General features: G+C 38.2%; 2 protein-coding genes across 8 annotated transcripts; both read right to left on the reverse strand.

Annotated features, from left to right (window-relative positions):
• Positions 1–53: 53 nt before the first annotated feature.
• On the reverse strand, positions 54–2,480 carry gcnt4a (glucosaminyl (N-acetyl) transferase 4a). The gene is made up of 3 exons (XM_067440051.1): positions 2,311–2,480; positions 1,865–1,934; positions 54–1,757 (listed from the first exon to the last, which is right to left on the reverse strand). The coding sequence occupies exon 3, from the start codon at positions 1,754–1,756 to the stop codon at positions 467–469; it is 1,290 nt and encodes a 429-aa protein (XP_067296152.1). The 5' UTR covers position 1,757; positions 1,865–1,934; positions 2,311–2,480; the 3' UTR covers positions 54–466.
• Positions 2,481–3,170: 690 nt separating this feature from the next.
• ankrd31 (ankyrin repeat domain 31) lies at positions 3,171–23,254 on the reverse strand. 7 transcript variants are annotated; one of them, XM_067440054.1, is made up of 21 exons: positions 23,097–23,254; positions 22,935–22,993; positions 22,509–22,582; positions 22,373–22,410; positions 22,228–22,283; positions 21,827–21,986; positions 21,074–21,174; positions 20,707–20,886; positions 16,805–16,947; positions 16,563–16,707; positions 16,406–16,473; positions 16,134–16,299; positions 7,576–7,664; positions 5,922–7,482; positions 5,698–5,853; positions 5,473–5,615; positions 4,784–4,982; positions 4,530–4,651; positions 4,272–4,418; positions 3,909–4,032; positions 3,171–3,502 (listed from the first exon to the last, which is right to left on the reverse strand). In XM_067440054.1, the coding sequence occupies exons 1-21, from the start codon at positions 23,183–23,185 to the stop codon at positions 3,366–3,368; spliced, it is 3,957 nt and encodes a 1,318-aa protein (XP_067296155.1). In that variant the 5' UTR covers positions 23,186–23,254; the 3' UTR covers positions 3,171–3,365. The 7 variants fall into 7 exon arrangements, 5 of the variants coding, with proteins under 5 accessions (XP_067296155.1, XP_067296154.1, XP_067296153.1 ...); XM_067440053.1 differs by having other exon boundaries at positions 4,530–4,648; positions 5,698–5,856; XM_067440052.1 differs by having other exon boundaries at positions 5,698–5,856.
• Positions 23,255–24,672: the final 1,418 nt, after the last annotated feature.

Genomic DNA, 24,672 nt, shown 5'->3' on the forward strand with positions numbered 1-24,672 from the left:
TGCTAAAATAAGTGCACTACACAGAATATATTTACCGTCAGCTGATATTTTTTATTTATTTATTTATTTGAAGGCCAGTATTAATGATTTTTGACAAAAAAAAAAAAAAAAAAAATCAATACAACTTTCTCAACTGAAGCCCTACACAAGTTCCCACATAGACAGATTTAAAATAAAAATAGAATGAAAAAGAGGGTACCCATGCATCAAACATTACTGGTAATGAAATAAATTAAAATATATAAATATCTCAAGCATCTATACATTCATATTTTGGGCAGATTAAAAAAGCTGAGGCTAAAAGGCACTTCCAAACTGGCCTAGCATAAGCAGGTGACGGCAACATTTCAAAAGAATAGCTCTGAGATACACCCAACCTTCCAATCAGCTGGAACTTTGAACAGACATAAGTGCAGCAAACATACATATTTCAACTAAAATTCAGTTCAATGCACAAGGTCCCATTTTAAGACACTCTTTTAAGACATTGTTTAAGCTGTTTCTCCTCGAGTTTCTCTTCAAGACATTTAATAATGACAGGGTCAACTTTGGGATCAAACTTGTTTGCAAACCAGTGGCCGTCCTCCAGAAGCCACCGGAGCTCCGCTGCACCATAGATGCAGACACTGCGTCTGTGTGTGCCAGTGCACTGTGGATACAAATGGTTTTCAAGGTAATTCCATTTAACCACACGCGTCCTACTCTTTATATCTGACACATCAGGCTCAGATCTTTGGAGCTCCCCAGGAACTCCAGGCACTCTAGCCATGGTTGCCCAAAAGTGCTCATCAGGAGAATATGTGTCAGCTGACCACTGCAGAAAATCCTTTGCCAGTTGATTGTTCATAATATACGTCACAAAATCATATGTCAACACAAAGTAAGCACTCCCTACAAACATCTCAATGTCATGCGGTGGTGGGTCTTTAGCATTGGATGTTTTAATAGGCATTTTCTGGTATTCATACGATACATCTTTCAGTTCATATTGAAACTGAAATCGCTGCTTTTTCAGTTCGCTGGGCCTACTTGATTCGAGCATGTTTGCACCATTCAGTTTCTTAAACTCAGTCACCAGCTCATAATTGGACTTCAACGGGAAGTCTTGTCCACACAAATTGATAACATACTTCCATTTGACCTCTGATCTCAGCAGGTCTGAAAGACAGTTGAGATCTGCATTAAGTCTTGTAATGTGTGCATACTGAACAGACTCGATTTTAGATGCTATGAAGACATTTGGAAAACACTTCTCCAAGTTCTTCAGTGCTGCAATAAAATCTTTCGAGGACTTCTGGTCATAATGAATGCAGTAAATATTTTGAGGTGTGTAAATGGCTCGAAGAATCCTTTCCACCATTGCACTGTTCTTGTGCACCACCAAAGAGTATGCGATTGGAAATTTGCATTCCTCATCAGTAACAAAGATCTCATCATAGCCCCTTTTTTTGATGTAGTTTTTGCAGTCTGCCGTGAAAGAAACAATACTCTTATCATCAACCTCCACAATGTTTTTCCGTCTTATCTCCAATGATTTGCCAATTTCCACTGGTTCCAGTTCATAAATGGCTGTGCAGTTAATGCCATCAAGAGGCTGAGGTTTGAGTGATCGGTGTGTAGCTCCATAGGGCTCAATGTAGATACTGTCGTCCATTGAAATCTTTATGTACACCAGCTTCAGCACAACGAACAGGGACACAACAAACACATAGAACTTGCATCTTAACCAGTGTAAGATAGCACATCTTCTTTTCATTCTGTTGAAAAAAGTACATAAAAATAGGAGTTAGAAATCAAGCTGACATATGCTAATCTTCTGACATGAAGCGGTACTCGTATTGCGTCATAAAGGGGATTTGCCTACCTTGCACACTGCCGGTCTTTTGTTTTGTGCCACTGCCATCAAACGCTTCACAACATTACAATATATGAACCTGTTTGTCAAAGAAAGAATACAATATATCCAGACTGCAAAAACCCGGTTGTTTTTAGATTAATTCGTTACCTAATATTGCAAAAGTTGCCGCACGTATAGTGGCTGTTTGGAAAGCTTTAAAGCGCACGAACCAGATTAAACAAAGATGTAGTCTACAAGATACATTCCACTCAATTTGCTCAAAACACAAGAAAAGTTGACTTGTTATATATCCGCATCTCTATTCAAACTATTTGAACGACTTAATATATAATCAAAAAAATACTGAATAACTAGACAACACATTTGCGCGTATATAAAACAAACTTAAGCGATGAGATACCCATCAATGTCCCACCGATCTCTAAATGATATATCGAGTTTAGGATACTTACGACTGCTGTTAAGATTGCGTACACTCGGACCGTCTCTCCGCTCAAGATGAGTAAGTTCAGAGACTTCACTTTCAGTGACTCGAGAAGAGAGGCAGAATGAGACATGAACGCCAGTAAAGTTTAGTCCGCCCACTCATACTCGGGCATGGTCTTAAAACCTAGTCATCTAGACAGCTTTCCGAGGATCACACACACGCGCGCGCGTTGTTTTTGTGCATTGTGGGGACTTTCCATAGGCGTAATGGATTTTACACTGTACATTATATCACCCTTACACTGCCCCTGCTCCTAAACCTACCCATCACAGGAAACTTTCTGCATTTTCAAAAACAGAACAACAACAACACAAAAACCTTCATTTAGAAAGTTTATAAATCCATTTACCACGTTCTGAGGTAGGTGACCTGAGGTTTATTTCCCCCCATAATGTAATACAAACAAGTACACACACACACACACACATGTTGGTCTATGTGGTTTACAGGGACTCTCCATAGGCGTAATGGTTTTTATACTGTACAAACCGTATTTTCTATCCCCTTACACTGCCCCTGCCCCTAAACCTACCCATCACAGGAAACATTCTGCATTTTTACTTTCTCAAAAAAACATCGTTTAGTATGTTTTTAAGGCCATTTGAATTATGGGGACATTTGATATGTCCTCATAAACCACATTTATAGTGTAATACCAGTGTAATACCCATGTAGTTATACAAATTTGTGTCCTCATAAACCACATAAACAGGCTCACACACACACACACACACAACTTAAGCTAATCTAATCAAAGCACGCCTATAAAGGCTAGGATCCATACCAGTTAGTTATGCAATATACACATACAAAAGGAAAGGGTAATGTGTTTATTTTATTTTAATATCAAAACCATCAACTTATCATTGAACCTGATGGGTGTACAAAGACGTTTCACACATATTTATGATTTTCAAACCGAAAAAAACAACAACACTTAAAATGTATAAAAGTTTTAAACATTTTATAACACCATAACAGTTTTATCTTGATACTCTATCAGCTACTTGCTACGAGCAACTAAGTATCAAAGGTCCACTCCTCACTGCGTGCGAAAAAGTCCCAGTATATGTTCATCGTATGGCTTGGAAAAAACTCCTCATCGCTGACCAAATGAATCGACCTGATGTTCATGAAAACGTCCTTTTTCGATGGTTCTGTAGAACAAAACGAATGCCTTATTATACAAAATATATATATATATATATATTATATAACTAATTTCTAGTTTAGAGAACATTTATGGGAAGCTGTTACCACATAACTTGTTTTTTTTTTTTTTAAATACAAAAGGACATTGTATCCTTCCATTGTATGGAGATTTCTGTCAACACAATTGTTAGGAACTATAGGGGATTTTCTGTGGTAGCTGACAGCATGCCACAGTTCCTGCTTGTATATGATTTCAAAATCATCTTTTTAAAAATAGCCGATTCAAATAAAATTGGAATGCATGAAACTGAAAATCTGATCTTAAATTATTTTCTTGTACAAGTCTGTAATGTGGTTAGGGAACTAGGAGTAGTGAGGCTGATCCACAATTGAGTGACTTAGCTGACTAACCTTTTACAGCAGGTTCTGATGTACTGGCATTGCAACACTGGGGCTCTATTGATCTCGTGGGTCTTTTCTCTATGTTTAAATCACTTGAAATGTAATACCACAATGAATTTGACTGATACGTAACCTGTCAAGATAAGAAAAAATGGTGGTTAAAAAAAAGAAAGAAAGAAGAAGTGGTTTCAAGGTCACTACTAAATCATAAAAGTAATGAGCGCATATTAGTGAGATATATGGTATAAGTTGAGGATATTTACATTACACAGTATTCTTGTCTCATGATTGCTTTACAATTTTAGTCATGCATCAGAAATATAATTGCAGATATTTGCCTATCACTTCAAACTGCTGCACTTATAGGCCTACCCTTTTCCATGCAAAATCTGAGGTAACAGGAACTATGGATTGACTCTCCATGACTGATTCAACCCACTGTTCTGGAAGAAGGAAGACTCTGCCACTGGCATCTCTGATAAATCCATTTTCCAAAAGAGAGGCCTTGTGGCTACAACCCTACATTTCAATCAGAGCTTTAAGAATCCTATAAAAAAGTCACCAAACTAATCTTGAAATGGTCTAATGGCAAAGTCTTGATCATTACAAATGATTTATTAAGTACTGTACCTGAAGCGTAATTTCTAAATTATCATTCCCATGTCGAATGATTCCATCTCTTATAAGGCAGGACAGCTTCCTATTGCCACTAATATCCATCCTTGTTCCTGCTGACTGTAAACACTGATCTGCTGAGGACATATCAAACATATCCATGAACACACTGAAGAAATTATGACATTTTGACTTTCCTGTGAACATATCTCTTTAAGTAATAAGTCATTTTTGCTCTTTCTCCGTCTCTTCTATGCAGAGACTTTCACCTGGCTGCATGTGCTCTGTAGCCAAAAGCTGTGATCCTTGTTTGGAAGTGTCAGTTGTCCGGCCAGGTTTACGAAAAGGTCCTTTAAATGTCAATAGCAGCTCTTTGACGCTTTCATGCGCTGCGAGGTCTACTGCACTCTGTCCCAGCATATTCTTGTCATGAGGGCTTGAGCCAAACTGAAGGAGAAGCCTCACGATCTATGCATAAAACATCAAGATCAGAACTTTAACTGCTTTTGAAACTGCATTCACATTTTCTTACACACTGATAGTGTTAATGAGGTGGACCTCGGTTTAACGTCTCATCCGAAGGACAGAGTTTTTTTGACAGTAATGTCCCCATCACTATACTGGGCTGTTAAGACCCACAAGACCACAGGGTGAGCACGCCCTGCTGGCCTCACTAACACCTCTTCCAGCAGCATCCTGGTCTCATCCAGGTACTGACCAGGCTCAGCCCTGTTTAGTTTCAGTGGGATATGGTGATATTCTTTAGAAGAATCTAGAGCATGACTTGCATGGGTTATTTTTAAAGGAGCCCATGATCACTATTTTTATTGTATGGAAACGTGTAACAGCATGAAAGGGAGTATGATGACAGAATAAAATGTTAACCAGCACACCAGAAAGTGAAGCATCCTAAACATTTTAAAATTGTGGCAGATCATTACAGAAATATAGAAACAACCTCATATGAGTCTGTCTTAACAGCATCATGCAGTGGACTACGTCCATCAAGCCCTCTGCTGGTGACATCGGCACCTGCTTCCAAGAGCTGCTCCGCCACATCTACAAAACCCCTAGAACAGGCCTCGTGAAGGGCAGTCCATCCTGTCCACCCAAGATGGAAGATGAAAGCATGAAGTAGATCAAAGGTAACAATGTAGATATAACAAGGCAATGTTTCTCCCACCTGCATTATCTGATATATTAACATCTATCCCAGCTTCAATCAAGACTTTGGCCTGTTGCAGGTCTCCTCTTATGCATGCCTGGTGAAGGTAAGTCTCTCCTTTTCTATTTCTCTTGTTGAGATATTTTGGTGTAATTTGCATTTTCTTCTTTGATACTGCTGAGGAAAAAAGAACATGTTCTAAATTGTGAAGATAATACTTATGATTAACACCAGGGAATTACCTGTATCTGCATCTGGGTCATTTCTTCGTTTCAGCCGCTTTTTTTGCTGATTCGATTTCTTTTTCTGACTTGTTAGTTTACCTGTGTTGAAAAGTCCTTTGATTTCAAAAGCTATGTGTGGAATGTGTTTTAAACATGCCTTTTCATCAGTGCTATTCTGTGATGGATGTGCACACAAACTTTCAGGATTTTCAACATGACTCAAAACAGTCCCTGAGGTCACTGTGCCTGGTGTGCCCTCCATATTCTCAGATTCATTTTCACTATGCCTGTCTTCATAACCAGAGACTTTAGGTTGAATTGATGTGACGGCCACATCCTGAATGTCACTAGCGTTGGACCATTCCACCACAGTGCAGTCTGAATCAACTGAATTTTTCAACGGATCACCCTCAACAATACAATCAGCCCTGTGAGAATTTTCAGGATGCTCAACATCTACTCTAGAGCAGGAAAAAATAGGTGAAACAACGCATGGATTGGCGTGATCTTGAGGAACATCAATCCTTAGCTCATTAACTGGTCCCCTGCAGGAAGACTGTGGTTCTGCTCTACGTCCATCAATAGGATCGGTCGCATTTAAAATCAGTGTGCCACATTCCAGCTTTTCACATTCCATGCCATGATTTTCAGTGTAGCTCGTACTCATTTGAGTCTTACTAGAGCTGAGTGCTGTCTCCATTATCTCTACCACCACCTTCTGGTTCTGAACAGTGCTGTCTGTTTCTTCATCCTGCTTTAGGAACAGTCTATTAGGAGAATGCAGTTCTTGAAGGCTGATTTGTGTCAAGTCATTATGTGGTGTGTTTTTATAGTGTTTTGACCAGCCAGATATACTATCGACATTGATGGACTCAATGGCGGGGCTGGTTGATTGCATGAATGGTTCTTTTGATGTTGCAGTACCTGCCAGTTGTTTGTTGGCTCTGTCTAATTCCATCAACAGTTCATTGTTTTCTGAAAACTCTGGACTGCAGGTTAATCCTTTATTACAGATTTTGCCCATAAGCAGAGACAGTGAACCAGAGCTGCTCGAGTCAAACTGTTCCTCACTCTGTAATGGTGATTCCAGCATTGCTCCATATGGATTTACATTAATGTCCTCCTTGAATTCACCTTGTAAACACGAGTCAATTAGTTCATTTAAATGAGAGGGCAGTAAAGAAATGCTACATTCTTGACTGCTGTCATTGTTGGTGTCAGAAATAAACACTGTTTCAGATGGAACCGTTTTGCAAACATCAAGAGTGGACTGTTCATCTTTGCTTGCATCTTCATTCTGTTGAAGGGATGGGTAATCAACGTCTTTTACTGTTTCAAGACAAATTTGCAGATCAAAGTTGAGCAAGTACTCCAAAAAATCATTTTGTCTTTGACTGTTGTAATTTGTTTTTTTGATGCGTTTCTTATCCATGGCAGAGTCCTTATCATTACTAATGTCAGATCCATAAGTGGCTTGACAACCTTTCAATACCCTCTTTCCCGCTGACATGGCTTTGGCAGAGTGAACATGATATAAATCTCCAGTTGTGCTCTGACTTGGATTTTTCTTATCAGTAATCTGAAAGAAAATTCCATGAAATAAAAACGTGGATCAGTTTTGGATTACAATGCAAAATTCACATGACAGACTGGTTTAAAAGAAACCACTCACTGGATAGCTGTGGTCATGGAAATAATGTGAGCTGCTTGTCTCCTCAGCAACTGAACTGACATCATTCATCAGAGTTTCACCAGCCTCCCCTAAGAATAATACATAGAAACAAATAAAGATAGAATAAAAAGTAGGGCTGTCATTATATTATATTTTTTAAAAGTTATTAATTGAATCCCTTTGTGCAATTAATCGCACTTAACATGAAATTGAGCATACACAATTTATCTGGTTTAACAGTTATTTTGACATAATTTGCTATATTCAGCAAAGTAAACCATCAGATTGAAGTGTTATTCTCACAAAATGTTATATTCTGCATGCTTTTTTCAAGGTAAATACAGGTCCTTCTCAAAAAAATAGCATATTGTTATAAAGTTATATATTTTCCATAATGTAATGATAAAAATTAAACTCTTATATATATTTTAGATTCATTGCACACCAACTGAAATATTTCAGGTCTTTTATTGTTTTAATACTGATGGTTTTGGCATACAGCTCATGAAAACCCAAAATTCCTGTCTCAAAAAATTAGCATATTTCATCCGACCAATAAAAGAAAAGTGTTTTTAATACAAAAAAAGGTCATCCTTCAAATAATTATGTTCAGTTATGCACTCAATACTTGGTCGGGAATCCTTTTGCAGAAATGACTGCTTCAATACGGCGTGGCATGAGGGAATCAGCCTGTGGCACTGCTGAGGTGTTATGGAGGCCCAGGATGCTTCGATAGCGGCCTTAAGCTCATGCAGAGTGTTGGGTTTTGCGTCTCTTAACTTTCTCTTCACAATATCCCACAGATTCTCTATGGGGTTCAGGTCAGGAGAGTTGGCAGGCCAATTGAACACAGTAATACCATGGTCAGTAAACCATTTTCCAGTGGTTTTGGCACTGTGAGCAGGTGCCAGGTGGTGCTGAAAAACCAAATCTTCATCTCCATAAAGCTTTTCAGCAGATGGAAGCATGAAGTGCTCCAAAATCTCCTGATAGCTAGCTGCATTGACCCTGCCCTTGATAAAACCCAGTGGACCAACACCAGCAGCTGACATGGCACCCCAGACCATCACTGACTGTGGGTACTTGACACTGGACTTCAGGCATTTCCTTCTCCCCAGTCTTCCTCCAGACTCTGACACCTTCATTTCCGAATGACATGCAAAATTTTCTTTCATCCGAAAAAAGTACTGTGGACCGCTGAGCAACAGTCCAGTGCTGCTTCTCTGTAGCCCAAAAGTGGCTTGACCTGGGGTATGCGGCACCTGTAGCCCATTTCCTGCACACGCCTGTGCACGGTGGCTCTGGATGTTTCTACTCCAGACTCAGTCCACTGCTTCCGCAGGTCCCCCAAGGTCTGGAATCGGTCGTTCTCCACAATCTTCCTCAGTGTCCGGTCACCTCTTCTCGTTGTGCGGCGTTTTTTGCCACACTTTTTCCTTCCCACAGACCTCCCACTGAGGTGCCTTGATACAGCACTCTGGGAACAGCCTATTCGTTCAGAAATTTCTTTCTGTGTCTTACCCTCTCGCTTGAGGGTGTCAATGATGGCCTTCTGGACAGCAGTCAGGTCGGCAGTCTTACCCATGATTGCGGTTTTGAGTAATGAACCAGGCTGGTCATATAGTCAGGCTGGTCATATCTGGCCATACAGTGGTGGGATGGCTTGCTGTTCTGTTCAGTCAGTATTTCAAACAGCGTGATGCGTGAGGGTTTGCGTACTTGACACAACAATGACTATGTTGTTGACTATCTCTAACAATGAGAATATGTTTTAAAGCGAAACACACACTGGAATGAATAATTCACCAAAACGCAACGTGAGTTTCCATTCTCTCTGCCATCTCTGATGCAATCAGCCTGGATCCCTTATGCTGTATCATGACTTTGGCGCTATCCCAGGGGTGACCAGTGTCTGAAGCATGTGTTTAAAAAAAACGGCAATTGATTGGCAGATGGCAGCCCTAACAAGTCACATGTAGCACCCGTGAGTATAAAAGGGCACCTGACATAGATGTCATCAGCTTTTTTGTCTGCTTGTTCAAGTTTGTGAAAATATTGCCTGTCAATGTAAGCTTGAGAGCAGAGTGAGTGCTGTCAGTTTATGCACAGTGTACTTTTTGGAGAAGTTTTGGAGAAGAAAGAGCATTTCTCAGCTCTGTTGCATTTTTCAGTATCTCATACTTGGATATTAGAGCAGATACAGGTTATAGGAGAACCTTGCTTAACACTTGCTTTTACCCAGTGTGGCAAATTCAGAAGTAGTAGATACTCTTTCCGTGTTTATAGTTTTGAACTGGCAGGCATCGGTGAGGAAAAATGGCACATCCTACATTCTCAGATGCCATTTTTCTTTTATAAATACAGAGATGGAAATGTATGCTTCTTTAATGCTTGCATATATAGGCTTGCCAGATGTAGAAGATGGGCTATTCTGCTTCTCGCAGCCCACTTCATCATGTGTTGCCCCTCCAGTGTAGACATAGTGGATTTATGTAACGCTCCAGGAATACTTTATTCAGGCAATTAACTGATGAGATCTACGGCAGGCACCCTATTCATTTATTTTAATCACAGATGATAGCGTGTTAATATTGACAGCCCTAATAAAAGGAAAAAGCAAACAATAATTTGCCCTAAAACTATACTGTATTGTGTGCTTACAAAGAACCATTTTCATGTTTTTTCACCTTTTTTCAACCATTTAAATCAACAGAACAACTACACTGTGTCTTAAATTCCGAACAAATGAAACTATTGTAGATCTGCTATTACACATTTTAATTGCAAACTTGTATAACACTGCTTACTTCACATAACAAAACAAATTAACATACAGTTTTCTGGTTGGACATTCACTGTAAATATTTTAAATTGCAGCTGCAAATTCATGTGGAAAAATGCAACACTATGAACATATTCCAGATGTCTATACATTTTTGGGAAATGACTACTAAGGCGATGACATCACTTCCACCAAAGCATGTATTATCACAGATGGCATACAGCTCAAATGATGTAAAAGTACATAACTAACTTACAGAAAGTAACCCATATTTAAGTGTCAAATTTTAACCGTGTCAAACTATTTAAGTGTGAAATGAACTTATTAGATATTTGACAATCCACAGAAACATCTCTAGTTCTCTAAAAACCAGAGAAATCTTGAGTGGCACATAGAGTCCAATGCTCTGGTGATGATGAATTATCTTCGATATAGTCCACTGTAACATCACTGTCTAGGCAGCTGGAGGTGTCTGATCCCTCACTCTCTTGATCTTGAACCATTGAGGGACCCTGGTTACAGAAGTCCTGTCCTTGGTCTCTTACAAGACCCAGTACATTGCTGCTACTCAGAGGTGATGGTTCCACTGGGAAATGAGGACACACAACACCCCAATCAGACTGAGCGGCATATTCCTATTAAAGGGTTAGTTCACCCAAAAATGAAATTTATGTCATTAATGACTCATACACCCGTAAGACCTTTATTCATCTTCGAAACAAAGTTTAAGATATTTTATATTTAGTCAGAGAGCTTTTCTGTTCCTTCAGTATAGTGTGCATACACTTTCATGAAGGAACAGAACAGCTCTCTGACTAAATATAAAATATCTTAAACTGTATTTCGAAGATGAACGGAGGTCTTACGGGTGTGAAACGACATTAGGGTGAGTCATTAATTCAGAATTTTTAATTTTTGGGTGAACTAACCCTTTAATACTTAGATTATAAGTATCAGTGTTGGGAGTAACGGAATACATGTAATGGCTTTATGTAACCAGGAAACAAAAATCTGGTAACTGCAATTCGTCAGTTACATCAAAAAAGAAATCAGATTACAGTTACATTTGGTAAAAAATAGGAATACTTACAATTATAATGGTTTCACCTAAAACTAAATAAATTAGTGTTATGACATAACACTTTTAAAATGTTAATTTAATTTTAATTTAAATGAAATGCTAATGTTAATTTAAAAGCAGCGTACTTCAGTGCAATATGTTACTATATCATCATGCTTAAAACTGAGAATTATAATAATTGTAATATCACGATCGTGCACAGATATCTAAATGAGGGAAAATAGGTTTGAGTACATGATTTATATTAACAGCAAAATCTGTTGACTGATCTGATCCATGCATCTCTAATAGAGCTTTTCCATTGCATGGTAACCCTTGGTACGGCTCGGCTTAGCTCGCTTTGGTTTTCCACAGCAGTTAGCACTGCTTTAAAGTGGGTGGGATTATAGAATGATCGTCCTAAATGTGCCGTCTCTACTTCTCGGCATGTGGATGTTTTTAACTATAAGACGAAGAAGTTTGTTTCAAAGGAGGCTGATGGCAGCAAAACACAATACTGCTAAAAACAAGAGTCTTAGGCACTTGTAAAACACCACTTGATTTGCTCAAGGGGGCACAAGGGTAAACTAATCTTGTATTTAGCAATGTTTAGGGTCTCAATCGCTATGTCACAGTCACAAAAGCATATAATAGTAGTGACAGTGATCTGCAGTGTTTACACTAGGAATGGGCAACAGTCATCAAGTACTCGAACGTGACAGCGATGATCATGAATATTATGATCACTTTGACTTTAAAAAATATGTCTATTTTTCTGATTGGTTATTGCGGCATTTTGGGCTGTAACTGAGGTCTAAAGACAGTCAGTTTCACCAGCCTTCCAGACCGGCGAAATAAAGTGAAAATGAAGCGCACACAGCAGTGATGTCTGGAATCACTGTGATCATGGACACTATGATCCAAGTTATCCAACTAAATAAACAAATAAAATAAATTTATTAGGTCTTATTTAATTCTATAAACTATAATACTGATCTGCTAGCCTGACGTGGTCGTACTCAATTCTAGTCAGAATATGAGTCTGATACTGCTCCATAGGGCTGTAATTATGGGGCGTATTTCAACCGAACCAGGAAAGATATCAATTGGATAGACCTACAACCAATCAGAGCAACGAAGCGATGCATAACATTAGTTGTCAAATGTCAACAGAACTCAACTGCCAAGTCCGCGTTATTTTTCCACAGGTTGTTTTCCATGTCCGCAGGTTGAAGCGACCTCAATTATGTGATATATAGACCCAGGAATACGAATTTTAGCAGGCTACCGTGCCTGCTAAACACACATTTTAACACACATTTTACCCCACAAACGCCATCTTTTTCCGCCATATTTTTCACACAATTTACTTATCTGTACAGCGCTGTTTTCTCTGTCCTAAAACGGCCTGATGATTTCCTTGTTCTATGAAGTCCCTCCTTCAGAAACACGTAACGAGTTCTGATTGGGCCAGCGCTTCCCGTGTTGTGATTGGACAGCAGCTTAGCGCACTTTGCCCGGAAAGGTCCCGCCTCTTACCATAACGGGGAGATGCAAGCGCTGAATGCGCCCTCTTCTCCACTTGGGAGAGCAACAAGACCACGCCCCCTTTTTTGCGTGTTCTTGTGGGCGGAGGGTTAGTCAACAAACGGTTCTAGTGATGTCATTACATCCCTGCACTTCCTGCTGTAGTCCAAACAAGCTGTTCGCTGTAGGCTTTGAAAGGGAACTTCTGTTAAATAAAATATCTCGCTTGGCATTGAACTTTGAGCTTTATAATTTTACAGGTATTATTTATGCTCTAACAGCAACATTACACACTAACTAAAGTTTGAAAGATGGAATCGCAAAGAACGGGACCTTTAAAGTTATTTCTCATTATGGATTTTAATATGCTCCTGTTTTCATAGAAATTTCATGTTTGTGTGTCAACATGAATTTTTGTAACAGTCTTAAAATAGTTTCATATCTCCATGACGGAGACCCCAAACAATGGAAAATGCAGTGGAAAAGCACCATAATTGACAGCAGATTCTGTTGCTAGTCATGACTCATGTGAGCCACCTATTGGTGCATGTGCAATCATTCTTCCATGAAGGAATCTGAAAGTAATTGTGTGCTTAGATTTCATTACTGAATACTTTTTATGAAGTGATTTGTAACTGTAACAGAATACATTTTTAAAGTAACCCTCCCAACTCTAATTATAAAATACATATATCCCTAAATGACAAGAGTTAGACAACGAAGCCTCAACTCTGGCTAAACTTGTGCAACCCATCACAGGTCACGCAGTGTGCTGACATATTGTGCAGCAGTGACTTGGGTTGACTTGAGTTCAAGTCAAGGCTTGTTGTAATTTCCTTTTCCTCTATCTCCTCCCTCATTAATTCCTGTTTCTACTTCACAGTCTGTGCAATTTAATTAAAGGCAAAAATTCCACAAAAGCAGTAATTTTTTTTTTAAATGTGTCTCCTCAAGGAAACATTTAAACTAACATTTTCTCTAAAGCTGATTATACATATTGGAAAAAGTACTATACAAATAATTTTGCTGCACAATGTGGCCTAGACTAAACCACAATAGGTTTTAATTAAGAAATAGTATAACAGAATAAATGGGCAGTAATTTGTTTTATTTTATCTTATCTTATTTATGTAGTCCTTGGATCTAAAGGACTAATTTTAGTAAATAAAGCAGTTGGCAGAGGAGCTTGGGCAAAACATGACTCAATTTTTAAATTGTGTTGCTTACTAATAATGCATAGTTTTAATGCTGCATCACTCATTTGGCGCATAAAACTACTTTCTTTGTTTAATACGAGTTGTTATTGCAGTTCACATCAAAATCACATGTCAAAATAATCATTGTCTTACTCCATGAGGGTAAATTCTACATTTTAAACACCACTAAAACCTCATCTGTCAACTCATTGTTACAGTAAGCTCTGCAGCACCAGCGCTCATGATTCCACACTAACTAAACATATCAAATCCGATTCATATTAGATGAAAGGAAATATCTAATATACTGCATTTTAAAGGACAATCTTTGTTCTAATTTAAGATGGTTAACTTAACTTGACTTCGAACAATAGCTTACGAAACAAAAATATATTGCAGTATATTGGAAAATACCATGTAATACATTAGGCATTATAGTCACATATATGGAATTTAATATTGATATTAACGAATATATTGCAATATATTGAAAGCCGCAATCAGTTGTATATTTTGCTGTATATTACATGAATATATAATACACTCACCTAAAGGATTATTAGGAACACCTGTTCCAATTTCTCATTAATGCAATTATCTAATCAAACAATCACATGGCAGTTGCTTCAATACATTTAGGGGTGTGGTCGTGGTCAGGACAACCTTCTCAACTCCAGACTGAATGTCAGAATGGGAAAGAAAGTTGAGCAATCAAGCAATTTTGAGCGTGGCATGGTTGTTGGTGCCAGATGGGCTGTTCTGAGTATTTCACAATCTAATCAGTTACTGGGATTTTCACGCACAACCATTTCTAGGGTTTACAAAGAATGGTGTGAAAAGGGAAAAACATCCAGTGTGCGGCAGTCCTGTGGGCTAAAATGCCTTTTTGATACTAGAGGTCAGAGGAGAATGGGCCGACTGATTCAAGCAGATAGAAGAGCAACTTTGCCTGAAATAACCACTCGTTACAACCCAAATATGCAGCAAAGCATTTGTGAACCACAACACGCAGAACCCCAACATGGGCTACAACAGCAGAAGACCCCACCAGGAACCACTCATCTCCACTACAAATAGGAAAAAGAAGCTACAATTTGCACAAGCTCACCAAAATTGGACAGTTGAAGACTGGAAAAATGTTGCCTGGTCAGATGAGTCTCGATTTCTGTTGTAGAGTCAGAATTTGGCATAAACAGAACGAGAACATGGATCTATCATGCCTTGTTATCACTGTGCAGGCTGCTGGTGGTGGTGGTGTAATGGTGTGGGGGATGTTTTCTTGGCACACTTTAGGCCCCTTAGTGGCAATTGGGTATTGTTTAAATGCCACGGCCTACCTGAGCATTGTTTCTGACCATGTCCATCCCTTTATGACCACCATGTACCCATCCTCTGATGGCTACTTCCAGCAGGATAATACACCATGTCACAGAGCTTGAATCATTTCAAATTGGTTTCTTGAACATGACAATGAGTTCACTGTACTAAAGTGGCCCCCACAGTCACCAGATCTCAACCCAATAGAGCATCTTTGGGATGCGGTGGAACGGGAGCTTCGTGCCCTGGATGTGCATCCCACAAATCTCCATCAACTGCAAGATGCTATCCTATCAATATGGGCCAACATTTCTAAAGAATGCTTTTAGCACCTTGTTTAATCAATGCCACATAGAATTAAGGCAGTTCTGAAGGCGAAAGGTGGGGTCAAACACAGTATTAGTATGGTGTTCCTAATATTCCTTTAGGGGAGTGTATATTGTATAATACCATCAATATATTCCATGTATTTACAATATATTATAATATATTTCAAGTAATAAATTGGTAAATATATTTTCCTTTCATAAGGGATAACATATCAATTGAATTTTAACGTATGTGTAAAAGTTGTGATCATCAGAGTAGATGACACTCCTGTCGCATGTTTACTGCTATTAAATATTGCATGAGCCATATCTTATTCCCACAACCCTTGACTAATGTAGTGGAGAACCTTTCAAAGGGGCCTGAAACTTCTTGGACGTATCACAGTTTTGTTGTCCTCTGCTTGGACCAGGAATGGGTTCAGCTTCACGAGACTGCAGGCTGTTTTCATGCTCACTTGTATCCGCAGTTCCTTCAACACTTTCTGAAGATTTCTGAAGAGGAGCTCTTGTGCCCTTAAATTTAAAAGTAACTCATCAGTAATCAGATCATGTAATGAAGCCAGTCAGTGAGTCAGTGACAGCGGATATTTTATTTAATGATGTATCACATTTGACTTACTGTGACGGAGTTCTGGTTGAAAATTTTGCTCATATTTGGAGAATTAGTGGTTCTGGGTGTATTTTCAGCTATTCCAAAATAAGCACACACACAAAAATTAAGACTGTTTCGTATTGTAGGAATTAAAAAAATATTTGTGTATGTAAAGAGGATAGACCTGTAAGAGGATCTATTTGAGGCTTTTGCAGGTATTTCTCCATCAGTATGTCCAAAGAACTGTCTGTGGTCATGTCCATGGGAGTCTTCCCTCTCTCACACTGTGATAATGGATTAGCACCATTCTTCAGAAGTAGATCTACTATCTGTAAGCATATGTATTCAATATAATAACTATCGCAGTCTGTGTATTTTATAGGCATATTTCTATTTATAGTAAACCCTTGAATGCAATTTACACACCTTGTAATACTGACATTGTATGGCATCATGTAAAGGTGTAATTCCATTATCTCCTCTGCAGTTGACCAGGGCCCCAGCTTCAAGTAACATTTCTGTCATGTCATAGTTGTTTCTGTAAACTGCTTCATGAAGTGGAGTCCAACCTTAGAATCAATAGATCAGATAGAAGGTTAGAAATGTTGGTCCATCAGTAGGAAATGTGTGCTAACTTCAACCACTTGTGTACAACCACGGTGTCAAAAAAAGTGAAATCATATCCACCTTATTTTGCAACACAGAAAGCAATTTTTTGTGAATGTGCGAAAATTCAGATTCATTAGCAACTATGGAAAAATTAAGTTCACCCAAAAATGAAAATTAGACCATGATTTACTCACCCTCGAGTCATCCTAGGTGTGTGACATACTTCTTTCAGACTAATAAAATCGGAGTTTAAAAGGATATTAAAAATGTCCTGGCTCTTTAAAGCTTTATAATGGCAGTGAATGGTTATGTCGTTTATGAAATCCATAAAAGTGCATCTATCCATCACTTAACTGCTCCACATGGCTCCGGTGGCTAATAAAGGCCTTCTGAAGTGAAGTGGAGCATTTGTGTAAGAAAAATATCCATATTTAAAAGTTTATAGACTAAAATAACTAACTTCCGGAAGTCAGCAGTAGCAAGTCGATTTGGAGTAAAAGAGTAACGCGATGTACAGGAGCAATGCAAATGCTTGAAGGGTTTAAGGGTTACTCTTTTAGTGCTACTCATCTCGTGTACTGCTGACCGCTGAAGTTTTAAATATGGATATTTTTCCTACCCAAATGCGCCACTTCGCTTCAGAAGGCCTTCATTAACCCCCCGGAGCCGTGTTGAGCAATTTTGATGAATAGATGAACTTTTATGGACTTTATGGAACAAAATAACCATTCACTGCCATTATAAAGCTTTGAAGCTTTACATTTTTAATATAACTCCGTCATGTCCTACACACCTAGAATGTCATACACACCTAGGATGGCTTGAGGATGAGTAAATCATGGTCTAATTTTCATTTTTGGGTGAACTAGCTCTTTAAGACCACTACAGTCAACAAACGACCCATCAGTTTAACAAAGAAAGAATAAAGACATGGTAACTTTTTTGCCCATTATTCTTTGAATTTTCGTTCTACATCATTGTCTTCTCTGTATCAGAATAATCCATCGTGTCAGCGAGTATATGATCAGATGTATGGCTGTATCATTGTCCTTATATGCACATATATTTAATTTGAAGAAGAGGCAAATAAATATGTGTGCCTACGCTGTGCTGCTCCATGTTCAGAGCACTGGAGCACTTGATCTCATGCGCAATACAGCACAGTGATTGGGTTAAAATAGTTCATACTCATGAATAAATGTGGAGGACCAGCTGACGTAGAATCACACTCCAAAGGCACACTTCTACCTTACATTCTGTGGCGTTGCCTCGACTTTGCTTTTCAACCCGAAAGTACAAAATTGCTTAGAAAACCTCAAAAAACATTTTGAGTGCTTTTAGTGTCTTCATCAATATGCAGCCTGTATCTGTTATCTGTTCACATCTAAAAAAAAAAATTGTTTTGGGGTTTCCTGACCCTTTAACTTTGAAACAGGAAGATTAATTGAAAAGACTTAAACCTCACACCTAATATACACTGTATATTTCTCTTTTTATGACAGATCACACTGAATCCCCCTTTACGCCTAAAAAACATTTTAATCTGGAACGTTCTGAAACCCACTCATAACCAAAGAATTAGCGTTGGTGAAACCCGACTGTGTTGTTGCCTCACGTTGGGGGAAAAAACAGCACCTGAATGGTGCTGGTAAAAGGACTGCAGGCAACTGTCAACTAGCATGCGCATTTTGCATCTGCGTGTAAAGGAGATAACTGTATATTTAAGAAGATATATTGCATATTCTCCATTCAAAAAGGGAACGCTAAGACTGCAGGTAAAACTGGTCTGACATTTCCCGACAGATGATCGTCGGCTTGGTGTGTCCCTGGCTAAAAACCTTTTCAATCGGAAACCTGCATACAACAAATTATGCTTTATTAACAAAGTTCGGGAGGCACATGTTCAAACGATCCATCCAATCATCATGTTATTCCAACCATCTGTCAGCAATCAGTAATCAACAAGTGTAGCCAATCAGCACACGTGGAGAATCAACCAGCCCATCTTGCACTTTCACACCTGGCAGACGTTTTTATCCAAAGCAACTTACATTGCATTCAAGGTACACATTTTACATTGTCAGTTCTTGCTTTCCCTGGGAATCGAACCCATGACCTTGCTGTTGCTACTGGTTGAGCTACAGGAAAGCTGTCTTCTTCCGACAGCTTGCCGAGTGTGAGTCTTCCTCACACTCACCTGGTTACTTTCCGAACCAGAGATATTTTACTCTGTGTTCGGGCCAAATACAGAGCTCGGAGCCTCTCCTCAGACAGCACGCCAAATATACATATCATTTATTCTATTTGACTTATTTGTAAGTGTGAACTCGTGAAATCAGGTTTCTGGGGCGAAACAGGGATGGGGCGTTACAAGGTGACATTTGGATGTGGACGAGGTTGGATGTCCTCCACAGGATGCAGAGCCCTACTTGGCTAAATTTGCGTTTCAGTGAGTGACACATACAAGAAGGCAGGTAAGTCTAGGGCTGCACGACATATCAAAATTTTTAAATAGAAATCGCAATATTGTTTAGTGCGATTTCTGATTTACAAATGTTGCAATTTAATCATATAAATATATGTGCTAGCTCTGTGTTTTATAGTGATGCGTGCATGTGCAACTTGTAAAATACAATGTTTTCTGCATCTCAGAATGGTTCATAATTAAGCGTCTCCCAGTGCACATTATTAACGAGTAGAATATCATTCATATTACACAGGAGAAATAAAATGTCACGTAAAGGCTGTTTCGGGTCTGTTCATTCATCTCTGTCATCTGTTCAACTCAGAGATGTTGTCTTTAAGAGAGTGCATTCTTTGCGTTCCCATGTGCATTCGGCTACCTAACCAAAGGGAAAAGCATGTCTGTAAAAAGCATTTTACATGTACACACAGAACGAGTATGACAGCATTTTCTGTACTGAACACCCCAATGAGTTTAACCCATTTGTGCCCAAATTTTTCGGAATAGTTGACAGTTTGCAGTTGAAGTTGGCAGCCTCATGTGACAGGAAGGAAGTGAGTACCTTTTGTTCCCCCTTGAAATCTTTTATTGCACTGAGACATAAAACATTGATACCATCTAGAAAAATACCTATAAAAGGAAAATGACAACTATACACTGTGGCAACTAGTTGCCGGTGGGCTTACTCACAGTGTGGATCACAGTACATATCTAAACCGGAGCAAGCGTGTTTCAAGTTTTTATGGACATATCATCTGCTTCAAACGTGAGCCAATGTCGTGAATACGCACATTCACGTCACACACAGCAGTATGTCTGATCATGAACCCGATGACACGATGGATTATTTATGTACTAAGAACTTTGTTGTCATAGGTTGATATTTTGAACCCCCCCATACTTAAATATGAAACTTAAACTTAAAAAAACTTAAAACTGAAATTGATCTGGTTGAGTCCTGGAATGCAAATGTTTGGAAACACCTGAACTAGAAGAATTACAAAGTGCAGTAAATGGTAAAACTATTTGCGATACAAACCAATGTGTTAATGATTATGATAATAAATTAAAATAAAATGAAAACAAATACCAGTTTGCAATATCAAGCAGTATAATAGTTTTTCCCCCAGCTAAAATATGACACTGAACACCTAGTACATTTAGCTTACAAATGGCTGTACCCTCTTGTACTTGTACTAAAGATAAGGTTGATAGAGAAATTAACAATTTTATGATATTCTCCAACATGTCGTACCTGCATAATCTGTTACATTAACGGAAGCACCAAGTGTGAGTAAATGGTTGACGTCTCTAATGTCTCCCCTCATCACAGCTAAATGCAGCTTTGTCTCTCCAAATCGATTCCGCTTGTGAATGCTTTCGAGTGATAGGAATCTCCCTGTCTTTTGCTTTATATCACCTTTTCCATGGAAACCTATGGAACAGAATTTGGGGTCTCTAAGTGTACCTCACATGGGTACATATATGCCTTTGTACTAATGTCAAGAAAGTTATTAACTTTCCTATTTCGGTACAAAATCAACAAGAACACATGCTGTTACTTGTGATGTTACTTGTGTACAAATTTAGCCTAATTTTAGTGGTTCGGTTTGAGTACTTGCCTGGTTTGATGAAGGGTTTACAGGGTAGTGGCTGTTTTTCATGTGTAGGCGTATTGGACCCTTTATTGTACACTTTAGTGTCTGGACTCTCCTTCAGTGACCTGTACATACAAAGAAATATAACGTTTACAAACATGTCATTTTTTACTGATTTAACAATAACACCTGAATTAAATCAATAACATACAATGGGGCCCAAACGTCTAAAATTATGCTTAAAAATGCTTCTATTTAGCATTTTTCTAATTTAATTCACTTTTTAATAACTGATGACATGATCATTTGTCACAACTTTTATTATTGGACTATTGACCTAGGGTGCGTCCTCAAGTTGCCTAGGCAGTGAATCAGTATATTGTGTATTTCCAGTGACAATACAAATGTTCTCATTGTACGTCACTACTGGTATTTATGAACAGCTGAAATTATATTTTCCTATAATAATGTTTTTTTGGTAACGCTATTTAAAGTACATTAAGATTATACTTTGATTGGTAAATATCCCTTCAACATTCAGCTGTGAATTAAATAGTTTTATTTACAATGTTCAGGAGGAGCACATTCAGATAATTCATCTTATTAACATCTAATTAACGAGTTATATATACAGCAGACTTACCTCTGCTCATTGACAATTTTTCAGCATCCCTGTTCTGTATAATGTATCTGTTTAAGACCCTACCTTACGTTTTAGCAATCGACAATATAAAAGTTAACAATCTGTCAATTCCATATTGCATATTCAACATTGACCTGTGTTGAGTATTAAGTAGTTGAGGATTCATTGTGGCCAATGGATACATTTTTCCCCCACTTTTCATGGCACTTATTCTCGATGAACGTCTCAAAGAAGGCCCAGGCTGCAGGTGAGAAGCATCTGAGTTGCTGCCATGTATGGGAATGGGATTCACCACTAGGGGGCAGAATCCACATAAGAATTAGTCACAAATCAGAAGTATGAACTTCTTATTAGATTGCTGTAATCATGAAATCATGGGTGGATCATGTGCAATGCTGACAGTCAAAACGGTTTAAAGATCTATATGTCCAGTTAACAGTGATGCATTCTTCATTTGCAAGGCTCTCAATGTTTTTGTGGGTGTTATGGAACTTGTTTAAAGTTCACTTTTTTTGTACATCAACTAGGTTACTACCTTGACCGCATTCCCTTCCTGAAGAACTTTCTTCTCCATTAAGAACAGCTTGAACTCTGATAAACACAGAAAAAATCAATTAAATATTCTTTGAATTTTACAGTTGAATGTGTATTTTTCCAAGTCTAAAAAAAGATGTACAAACCTTATAAGATTTGCTGGTGGAATCACAGTGCCACGAGTCTGCTCGTTGTAAAATAAAATAAAGAAATCAATTCACAATGCAAGTAGAAGTGCCGAGGAGCAGATTTGATTAGAAGATTATAATTTATCTAAATTACTTGTTCTGTTGTCGATGTCTGGTTTAACACTGTCTGTATGCTGAAACAATGCAGGCCAATCTGAGGAGAAATCTCTGTCAACCAAAGAGATTAGCTACTTTAGCTGCAGCTGTACAGTTAATGGTAAAGTTAATATAATTACTGTGGTGCTGGCCAAGAACGGTTCAACCAACCGGTCTCAAAAAAAAAAAAAAAAATCAAAAGATTCGAGTCACAGATAAATCACAGCAACTAGAGTCGTTTGAATCGGAATTCGGGACCGCATATTGCGCATAATAACACCCTTGCATCATGGTTAAGTTAGAAGTTTTGCAACGACAAGCACCGCTGACATTTCAGAAAATAAAAATATATATAAATTAAAACTCATTTTTAGAGGATCAATGGCGAAAATTAGCCTGTTTGGTTAACGTTACATGACCATACCTTCACTCAGGGCACCAGGAGAGACGGGGGATGATAACTGATGCCCTGTCAACATTAACCTAAAAAAATATATGAATCAGTCATTACCATTGCAAATCTCGAATTTTTGCTACATTTTCAGGTAAACATATAGAACAAGACGTTAGCAGTGAATCAGTTGACCTGCTGAGGTAACAGTTTTCGTCCACTTCACCGCTGTCGTCATCCGTCGCGATGGTCTCATCCTGGTTAAACGCCATATTTGTTTGCATTAAACAATATGATCCACGTATAGAAATACTTCGGCTACGGTTTCTATTAATGTCTGTATGTTTGGCGGCAAATCGGGGTAACTGGTATCAGTTTCTCTAATCTGATTGGTCAAAATCGAGATCTTGTCGAGACTGTTTATTGGGGTTTTTTTCTTAACAAAATATACTTTTTAAACGTGCTCTTACTTTTTCCCTCATTAAAAACGGCATAAAATGAATTGTAAATTTGAAAAATAAATAAATAACATGTATCATGTCTGACAAGGGCATTTCTACAAGGGTTTTTTTTCTTAACAAAATATTCTTTTTAAATGTGCTCTTACTTGTTTCCTCATTAAAAACGACATAAAATGAATTGTAAATTTGAAAAATAAATAAATAACGTATCATGTCTGACAAACAGGGCATTTCTACAATATGGCTCCCTGATTGCTTTTGTATGATGGTACACATTTTTATCATGCAAGTGGGACGTGTTGTTTCTAAAGTCCAGCAGCAGGTAAACAACAGCTCCAGAACCCTCCATCACACACACACACACACACACACACACACACACACACACACACACACACACACACACACACACACACACACACACACACACACACACACACACACACACACACACACACACACACACACACACACACACACACACACACACACACACACACACACGTTTGTTTTAGTGACATATGGGGACATTCCATAGGCGTAGCCTAATGGTTTTTATACTGTACAAACCGTATTTTCTATCCCCTTACACTGCCCCTGCCCCTAAACCTACCCATCACAGGAAACATTCTGCATTTTTACTTTCTAAAAAAACCTCATCCTGTATGATTTATAAGCATTTTTAAAAGTGGGGACATGACCAATGTCCTCATATTTCACCCTCTCCTTGTAAAACCTATGTCATACCTATGTCATTATATACACATTTGTGTCCTCATATGTCACAAAAACATGCCCATACACTACACACACACACACACACACACACACACACACACACACACACACACACACACACACACACACACACACACACACACACACACACACACACACACACATTTGATGAAAAACTTTATATAAATCAGATCCCTTTATAAATATATTAAAAGAATAGAGAGATCTGAAATACATATAGGCAGTTTTACAGTAATTTATGAATATTAAATATGAGCAAGTGTTAGGCCAAACTACGAAAGTTACTGATCATTACTTACAATAATATGCCTTTATAATATATTATGCTACATTTTAATAAACTAAACAAACGCTGCATTTTGGTTCATATAGTTTATTTTTTTCAGAAATTCTGAAATGTACGTTAAACTGAATCATTATGTTCTTGATAAAAAAAAAAAAAGGTTAAACAAGATTAATTGAGAGTGTGATAAGAAAATCCAATGCTATTTTTATTTTATTTTATTTATATTATTTTATTTAGATCTGTTACAGCCATAGGGTTACAGCAT

This window comes from Pseudorasbora parva, chromosome 3, assembly GCF_024679245.1.
Source record: "Pseudorasbora parva isolate DD20220531a chromosome 3, ASM2467924v1, whole genome shotgun sequence".
NCBI lineage: Eukaryota > Metazoa > Chordata > Actinopteri > Cypriniformes > Gobionidae > Pseudorasbora > Pseudorasbora parva.

Excerpts from the sequence above, each read along its gene's own strand:
- gcnt4a (XM_067440051.1), bottom strand. The coding sequence starts at position 1,756 with ATGAAAAGAAGATGTGCTATCTTACACTGGTTAAGATGCAAGTTCTAT.
- ankrd31 (XM_067440052.1), bottom strand. The coding sequence starts at position 23,185 with ATGCAAACAAATATGGCGTTTAACCAGGATGAGACCATCGCGACGGAT. Across the intron at positions 22,284-22,372 it reads CCACCAGCAAATCTTATAAG|AGTTCAAGCTGTTCTTAATG; the intron begins GTTTGTACATCT and ends TGTGTTTATCAG. Across the intron at positions 3,503-3,908 it reads ATCAGAACCTGCTGTAAAAG|AACCATCGAAAAAGGACGTT; the intron begins GTTAGTCAGCTA and ends TTTGTTCTACAG.